Source organism: Nasonia vitripennis, chromosome 5 (assembly GCF_009193385.2).
Source record: "Nasonia vitripennis strain AsymCx chromosome 5, Nvit_psr_1.1, whole genome shotgun sequence".
In the NCBI taxonomy this organism is placed as follows: domain Eukaryota; kingdom Metazoa; phylum Arthropoda; class Insecta; order Hymenoptera; family Pteromalidae; genus Nasonia; species Nasonia vitripennis.
In genome coordinates this window covers 19,239,698-19,248,857 of record NC_045761.1, presented here as the reverse complement: position 1 = coordinate 19,248,857, position 9,160 = coordinate 19,239,698, and the positions used below count along the sequence as shown (strand labels likewise).

At 39.4% G+C, this 9,160-nt stretch overlaps 1 protein-coding gene across 1 annotated transcript; it reads right to left on the bottom strand.

Moving 5' to 3' along the window:
* Positions 1-1,613: 1,613 nt before the first annotated feature.
* On the bottom strand, positions 1,614-9,147 carry LOC100122791 (E3 ubiquitin-protein ligase RNF168). Its single transcript, XM_001606344.5, has 6 exons — positions 8,373-9,147; positions 7,132-7,706; positions 6,813-7,059; positions 6,606-6,737; positions 5,945-6,516; positions 1,614-5,750 (listed from the first exon to the last, which is right to left on the bottom strand). Exons 1-6 carry the CDS (start codon positions 8,875-8,877, stop codon positions 5,010-5,012), a joined length of 2,772 nt encoding a protein of 923 aa, XP_001606394.2. The 5' UTR covers positions 8,878-9,147; the 3' UTR covers positions 1,614-5,009.
* Between the last annotated feature and the right edge of the window lie 13 nt (positions 9,148-9,160).

Below are 9,160 nucleotides of genomic sequence, written 5' to 3'. Positions count from 1 at the left end.
AATATTTGTTGATGAATTAAGAGTGCTCCACACTTATGCTAGAAGTTCGAATGTTTAGCAGCGCCCCCACGTTACGTCTGAATAACCATTAATAATTTAAACAAACTTAAAGGTTGAAAAGTGGGTTTAGTGAGTTTCAGCAAGTGTAGACTATATCAAGGAATATTACAAAATTAAGTTTATTAGGTAAAAGTTTAAATTTACATTTTATTCCGTCGAACAAATTTTAAGAAGCAGTGGCCATTTTGCTAACTACAATTTTACTTTTTCCGACGAAATAAGCAGTTATTTAATTTTAATTGCTTAATTTTTTTTTCAAACATTCCTTAATGCTTATTGCGCGTGCTGAAACTCGATTTACGATGATAAAGTTAGTCAATTAATTATAATAAACAAAAAACGTTTTCTTCGCTAGGTGGCGGGTCACTCAAGGTGTGGAGCACTCTTAAGGCGCTATAGATGAAGGTACTATATTGGTTGATGTGAGTAGATAGAGGACGAGCACGGTGGGACGCGAGATTTTGTGCCAAAGCTTTTTCAATATGCATACCAGCGAACTCGATTGGAAACACTTTTATTGCTGATCGGTACCAGTGGAACAATTTTTTAACGATCAAAGTTTCGCGAGCTCAATTTAGCGAGAGAGCTATTTTTCAGGGCAGAAAAAGTTGAAAAATAACAACTGCGCGGTCGCGATGCGTGAAAGAATCAGTCGTATAAAAACAGAGCTTTTTCTGAAAAATTCTCGTCAGCAGCAATCATTATTCACATGACCGATACTCGATTTTTCGGAGCTATTGCGTTATTACCTCACACAAGGAAGTGTACGTGTTACCAGTCCAGGTATTACGGCATTACTCTTATCACTAGCAGACTATGATTAGAGGGTCCACACGTTGGGCATTTCCTTATTCCAGAGATTTTTCCCGACAACTTGAACTACTTTCCCTTTTCTCCGAGGCGTGGACTCTCCTGTGCTTTCTCTATGGCCTGTGCACACGGGCGTTTTTGTCATCTATTCACCGAGTTCTGCTCGGTGCGATGATGTAACTGGAAATTTTTGTTTTCCATTCCCAGCGACGATCTTGGGAGCATTACGTTGTTGTTGTTTCTTCCGGGTTGACTGGAATGAATGTATGCTTGACTGTAACACCCTTTTCTTATTATGGTAACACACGTGTGACTTAACTGAAATAATAAATGACGTATGTTACTTTTTTACACAGAATAAAATAAAAATGGAAAAAAATAATAAATAATAATTAAAAATTAAGCGCGCAGCAACTTTCAATTAGATCCATCAGGGTCTCCGGCAGCTGTCGCATATTTGATAGTTCTATAGTAAGACGAGTGAGCTTTGCCGCCGAAGCCAACTCTTGAATGTAAAAATTAATAGTCACGCGACGAATGTAAACATTATGCATTAGAATATCGACGCTTAAAACTGTTGTGCGACCAGCCGCACTTTATTATATCCAACATTATCGGTACACGTAAGACTGTTTATAAACTCGAAACACAATCGTCTAGCGCAAAAAGAAATACATTGGTTCATACGTTTTGATACAATCGTAAATAAAGGGAATAAGGTCGAGATTCAAATTTCAGACATGTGTAGTTAATAAATTTATTGATTTCTTTTCCTTCTGTCTGTAACAACTTTTGGAATATTTTTCATCGCTTTCTATTGCCGAAGACAAATCTAGTACTTCGTGATATTCTTTATATATAATATACATATAAAATTAAATTTTCCTACGTCAATGTTGAGCGTAACCGGACATGAATCTCAAATTTTTCCTTTTTTTTTTGTTTTTTTTTCTCTTTCAATTTCTACATGGCGAGATAAATTCGTCTTATACAAAAATTCATTTATGTACAACTTAACTTTTGTGGGATATCATTTCTTAACGAGAACGTCTTTCTTCTATATAATAACTGCTTTTCTTTCTCAAAAGAACGTTGATACAACTCCCTTAAGAAAAATAGGTAGTCCCTTAAAAAAAAATAATAATAATAAAATAATGAAAAAAAAAGAAATAACACGATGTGCAGAAATCATAACATATACGACGTTATTATTTCTCCATTGATATACTTTATACTCTCTCTATATATATAATTTTTATCATTAATGGAAGAAATAAGACTTCCATAGCCTTTTATTTATAAATTAAACGTGTCGTTTATATAAAAATCGTACGTTTACTTAGCAAAGATAGTGAAGGTATTCATAACACGCTTATACAATAAATATATTATACTGATCCATCGAATAGATCATTTTATTTCTTATTTATATCTAATTTTACGTTACTTTTCTTAATTTAGGGCATTGCATACAATATTTGACAATAGTTTTTGAGCGGGTTTTTCGTAGTGTTATGATACTATACAGTTTTCATTTTCATGATCAATTCCCGCATCTCTCACTCTTCAAAACATATATTTTTTACAGTTTATCCTTTAGTACGGGTGCATTAATAAATCACGTTTATGTTCTTTTACAGTGGATTGCATACCTAAATTATCATAAGTTGAAGTGATTTCGTTATTTAAACTCTTGTTTTCGGTTGCAACAGCCAAAACTTTTCAATTGTAATCAAAGGTATACCAAAAGATACACGTAAATATATAATATGTATGATTTATTATGATCAGTACTAAACTTTTAAAATGTATAGGCTGTATAATACAGTACTGCTTATAAATTTGCCATTTATAAATTGATCGATTAAAAATATTTACTTTTATACAACTTTTTTCTAAAACAGAAGGATTTCCGTAATTTCACTTATAATAAAACATGGATAAAAAACTATAGAATATAAAAAATACATTGTACTGCTTATATGACTTTTTAAAGTTCACTTATAGATTTCAATACGCTTGTTCAATCCTTCTTTCTTGCACAGATGACCATCATTAATTTTAGCACAAATCCACTCATACTTTTCACATTCTCTGCTTTGTTCCAGTAAAACGAATGAGTAATATATAGTACAAATTAAATTATAGCCGCAGCATCTTCACCCTAATTGATATTTTTACACGTGATTAAATGTCTATCTATACCATATATAGCGACACTCGAAGTACAAAAATAATAAAATAAATTTATCTGTCAACTGTTGGAAATTTATCGTTCGCTTCTACATACATGATTTAAGCTGCGTTCGACGAAGTTCCAAGAGTCGCACTTTTTTATGCAGTCGTCTCTGTACACTAAGCGAAATCGGGACAAAAATTCACTTTTTCCATCCCATAACAGGAAAAGAAAAATTATACACCAAGCCCCGACATTTACGCTGGAGCCATTATTATTTTTTTTGTTTTTTTTTTGTTTTTGCTACATAAATGGATCGATGAAAAGTACATCGACCTATTGGCATTTTAGATAGAATGACAACATAAAATGAAAGAATTATAACAAAGTTATACACAAGTGAAGTCATTCGTTTGCAAGCTATGAGACAATATTTTCGGTGCTGTAATATAAAGTAAATATGAAGCGGAAGGAATACTGCAAGTACCTAATTGCAGAATGATACCGTAAAATGGCCATCCTTAAAGAAGTAACTTTTAATCGTTCATTTCAAGCTTTAAAAAAGTACAGGGTTATAAATGTTAAAACAAATTAACATTGATGATAAGAATCTAAAAATTAAAGACATCCATCTATAAGCAATCTATGAAAATATTCATTTTATAACATTTTTTGCTAAATGTTGAAGCTAGCACTGATTAAATGATCTGCAAGATGATATATGAGAATAAGATTTTTAAATCGACACAACTTATACACACTTCAATTTTATTATTTAAAAACAACACTTTTATTTCGAAACTTTATTCATTTTTGCCTAATGAACTCAGATGATATTGACGAGTCAAATAAATAAGATAAGAAAAATAAACAGACTAAAAATTACGAATCAATTTAAAAATGGCCATTCTCGTAGCGTGACAGCGTAATATCGAGTAGAATTTTTTACATGCATATCGCACCACATTGGCTTTATTGACTCATTTATGTTCTGCTTTGCTGCAACGATACACGCGAGGGGTAATGTATAATATAATAAACGCACCTTAAACGTCAGGCGAGAATAGGACGATTTTCTGCTAATAGGTAAATAATAAACAAAGAAACGTTAGTTCTGGTTTACGCAAGTGTCTCTTAGATCGAAGAGACGAGAACTAGGAACAATTCTGCAGGATAACATCACTTGTATGTGAAAAACGAAGTTAGATTGAATTTTTCATTTATGGTCCAACATTTAAAATTACTCAGAATAAGACATAAATCATGAAATATATAGTTTTTTCATCAGTTTTAGCAAACAAGAATCCACTTTTATACATTAAAGTTCAAATGGAATAAGTTTTTTCAGCAATACTCTTTTTTTTTAACTATGCACCATTTTTCTTACTAATTCTCATCTTTGAGAGTTATCTGAACGAGCTGCACTAACGAACAACGCTTTGTTTGTGAATTTCCGAGTTTCACATTAATTTACAATTTTTTCAGTGTCTTTATGGCACCAAAGGAAAAAATCAATTATCTCAAGCACTAGCTGTTAATTAATTAATCGAGGTTATTAAAAGTTATCATTTCATACCAAAAGAATCAAAGTTATGCCCTCTTTTTTTCAATAGTGACCTCGTTGTAGCTATGCCTTCGTTTTTCGAGCTCTTCAATCAGAGGATCGATTGACGTGCATAATCAATTCTGAAAAAAACCTTATAGAAATATCTGTACAATTATATAAATCCAACTATCAATTGATCCTCTTCAAACCCCCAACGATCTTTATAAATTACCTCAAAATGTTCGTCCTGCCTATTACTAAGGTTCACAATCATTTCTCCAAAGAAAAAGAACATCAGGAGCACCCTTTCCTCGGGAGATGACACGCAAGGCCTTCTCACTTAATCAGAAACGAGCGAAGCCGTCCGGCGCGTCCCATGCTGATTCTAATGAGAATCTTACGAGCCATTAGCTGGTCCTACTTGAAGACAGCGCGTTTTCGCGGCCTCTTCTCGTTGCTATCCTTTTTGGACTTTTGCTCTTCACTGTTGGTCTCGATCAACGGACTGGGGGCTCGAGCAGCACCGCGTCTCGTTCTACCTGCAACGCGCTCCAATGCCGCGAACTCTGCCTGTAATTTAAGTGCAAGTTCGCGGTCCTCGCGCTCCTGAGCAGCAAGACGCTCCAACCGTGCCTGTTCCTGCAATGCTGCATCATCATCGATTTCCTCGCTGACATTGAGCGAACTCTCAGCGGGTGCCGGTGATGGCGCAGGCAGTACCGGTTCTGCAGCTTTGCTCTGCTTTTTGCTCTTGCTTTTGCTCTTACTCTTACCCCTGCTTTTAGTGGTAGTTTTGGCGGATTTGCGAGATTTTTTGGGCGGCGAAGGTAATGCAGGAGGCGTCGGTGACCGATCGAGGTTTGATTTGTCGAGCTCTGCAACTTCATTCTCCTCCAGCTGTCTCTGCTCCTCACTGACTTGAGATTGTCTTTGCTGATCAATGATCCTGTCTTCGTCTTCGCTCTCAGTGTCTTCGGTATACCTGGGTCGCTTCGCCGATCTAGCTGCCAACCTTTTGATTTGACTCGTTACCGACGTGACCTTTTCTACTTTTGGTTTCTGTTTCACGACTGTCGTGGCTGGTTTCTTTGTTTTCGTCTGTTTGCGAATCTTTGTACTAGTCTTTTTGCTCTTGGCCTTAGTTATTGCGGGCGCGACCTGCGTAAAAATATCAAAATAAGCAGATCGTTTAAGTGAATTACTGAACGATTGTATTCTATTGTATAATGCTATAAAGAATTCAGGGTTGAATAGAAATATATGGACTTTCAGGTCTTGATTTTGATATTTAGATTTTAACATCAGTGATTAAATCATTTGATAATAAAGCTGCCTTTTGTCAAATTACTTACCAGATTCATTGCACATTGTACATTCTCGGTATTGCTGGCTGTCCTAGTAGTCTTTCTCCTCTTAATCCTCTCAGCTATGTTCTCCATAATAGCCATTTCGAAGACTGGACTGTCAGGTCTGCTCTGCTCTTGCTGTTTGGGTGCCAACTCCAGAGGATCGGGTGTTGGAATCCGATTCGTCGACTTCTGCTCTTGCTGCTCGTCCTCCTCGTCGTCAAGTTCCACTAGCTCTATCGGTTCTTTTTTCGATTTGTGCTTGTTGCTTCGCAGCTGGCCGTTCTTTTTACCCGTTCGCCTTGACTGCTGTTTGGTCGTACGTTCGTTTGGCTGTTCATCCAGGTTTAGCTTCTTACTGACCTTTGTGCCGTTGATAATCTTGCCGACGTTCTTCGTGTAGTTTTTGTTGCTATCAAAGTCTACCTCGGAATTGCGCTCGTCAAGATCCTGCAAGGATTTTCTAGATTTTGAGGCAACCCGCGAGTGGTCTCCTTTCCTTTCAGTCTTTTTGGTCTCTTGCTGCTGCTGGACGTTTAATGAATTCTTCTGTGATGTTTGTTGCTGCTTCGTTATTTCTGCGTAAAAATTACATATGAAATTTAATGAACGTTTTATAATGTAATTTTAAATTGATTAAAATGCTTCCTTTAAAATATGGACTTACTTTTAAAAGCACTCCAAGAGCAGCTGAACGCTTTTTTTAGATGCGTCGGCGTCGGTGGTTTTGGCACGGCATTAGAAATTCTTTTCAGCTTAGGCACTACCCTTATCAGTTTTGGATCGACTTGCCGCCCATCTAAAATATGAAATTTTCGTTTAATAATGATTACAATCTCACACCCTATCAATACAAGATGCTGCAAATTTTAACCTGATGTTGTTCGTAGAGGAGTTCTTGGCAGAGCTTTGATTGGTTTAAAGTGATGAATTTCTTGATTTATGCTATCATGACTTCCTGCACTTTCAGCACTTCCAATCCTTTCTTCCCCCTCTACTGTTGTCACACAGACCTCAACACCTAATTTCTTTTTGTTACTACTAAGAACATCGCTGGGCACATGAAGTTCCTCTTTGCTCTGTAGTCCGAAGATCTTTGAAGTTGTTGCAACAATTTCTCCCTGAAAGAATATACCAATTAGTGACAAATTTCATTCATCAAATGGTCAAGTTTACTGCACAAGTCTTGTTACCAGTGCTTGAAAAATTGTATTGTTAGGCTGGCTTCCTCTACTCTGATGTGTTACAACTCTGGTAACGGCATTGTGTATTGGCACTGGTTTCTGTGAACTGAAAGTCTCTGTAGAATCCTTCTGAGCATTTGCCGCACTGGACTTGACAGTAGACGAGTGCTTCCTTATTTTAGATATCAGAGCTGCGTTTAGTTTTCTCGAATCATTTTGCTCCTTCGACTTAACTGACATCTTCTGATTGCTCGCTGGCTTTGATTGGTTAGCATTTGTGTTGACATTGACATTAGACCTGTCTGAGTTAACAACGGTGGTGGATTTAGCAGAGCGCTGAGGTTTGTCATTGATCTTGTCAATGACCTCTCTCTTGGCTAATGTTTTGGCCAATAACTGGTCCTGAGCTAGTTGCACCAATTTTTGCTGCTCCTCCTCTTGCTGGATTTTCCTTATAATAGCCTCGCTGGCCAATCTGTCCTTTTCCCTCTGTCGCCTCATTTCCTCTTCGACCATTTGTAGTTGAACTTCATATTCCCTCCTTATCTCTCCGGGTGCGCTGATCTGCTTCTTCGCTGGGTAGTCTTGAATAAGAGAAAGAGAAATTATGAGCAAAAGTCGCGAAAATCGCTTTCAAACACACAACACACACAGCTATACTCTTACAGTCACGAAACGCCAGAGGCAGGGGAGCTATCCAAAAGAGAAGACTCGGGCACACGGAGAGCTGCTCCAAAAAAAGGCCACATCAAAAAAAACAAGCATCAGGCATCATCGCGAGTCTTCTCTCCCTCGGGACAAAACATACGGGGCTAACCAACAAAACGTGAATCTCGCTGCACCGTACGACCGTAGCCACAGGTTGATGGCCCGCCGAAAATGAGAAACTCACTTTCCGCGAAGAGAGTGAGGTTATCCGTTGTTTATTTATCCACCTGAATCGCGTTACACTGTCGGTTGGGGGCCGTCTGGTATCGCGCAAAGCAAGTATAAGCGACGCAGAGCATATCCGTCCGTCTCTCTCTTTCTCTTACCGCCGTCCGAACACATACGCGCTGCACAAACACTCAGCCAGCCACCCACACACACATACACACACACACACACACACACTCGAGACGTAGGTATCGGCGGCGAAGTATAGTAATAGTAAGCGCGAGTTCTAATATTACGGAGCAGCGCCAAACACAGATAGGACATGATCGCATATAAGAGCGCGGGTAGATAGATAGAGTAGACGAGAAACTCACCAGCGGCCAAGTCGAGGTCCGGCGCGTCGTGCGCGAGCCCGAGCTCCTCGGGGAAGGTGCGCCTGATGAGCTGCCAGAGCTCGTCGTTGACGAGGCTGTCCTGTCGGTTGGTGGCAGTGCGGAGCCAAGAGCCGACCCTCTGTCTGCAGAGCGGGCAGCTGAGACTGCTGTGCTCGACGGTGCCGCGGAGGCAGCTCAGACAGAGGTTATGGGCGCAGGGAAGGGTGACCGGCTCGCGCAACAGCGAGCGACACACCGGGCAGATCAGCTCGCGAAGCTGGGGCTGCTGCCGCTGCGGCTCTTCGCTACTGCTACCGCTACTGCTACTGCTTTTCGACGATACCGCGGCCAGCCGCTCGAACAGCTTCGACGGCCTTTTCAAATACGTCGCCATCTTCTCTCGCGCTCTCGTCGCCGCGGCCAGCTCGCGATCCGCCGCTCTGATACATACATTAATACATACGTCTCGTCTCTCGGACAACACGCGCTGTATACCTATGTACATGTATCTCTTTCTCTGTCGTGTCTCACGCTACGCGTTTACTACGTACGCGAGTCTCGAACCATATAGCTCTGTCTCACTCGCGCCAATGGGAGCGAGTTTTGTAGGTTAGGTACGCCGCCCCTCTTCGCCGACTCGCTTGCGTAGGAGGCACGCGAGTACTACCGAGTTTACTACATTTTCTCTCGGCGGCGGCACGGCATTATATTCTTTAATCTCGCGCCCATATGCAGCTGATGGATATTTCGGGTGTCCGAAAGGGAGATCCGACTGTAGCTGGGCTTAC

Excerpts from the sequence above, each read along its gene's own strand:
- LOC100122791 (XM_001606344.5), bottom strand. The coding sequence starts at position 8,877 with ATGTACATAGGTATACAGCGCGTGTTGTCCGAGAGACGAGACGTATGT. Across the intron at positions 7,707-8,372 it reads GGACCTCGACTTGGCCGCTG|ACTACCCAGCGAAGAAGCAG; the intron begins GTGAGTTTCTCG and ends CTCTTATTCAAG. Across the intron at positions 5,751-5,944 it reads TACAATGTGCAATGAATCTG|GTCGCGCCCGCAATAACTAA; the intron begins GTAAGTAATTTG and ends ATTTTTACGCAG.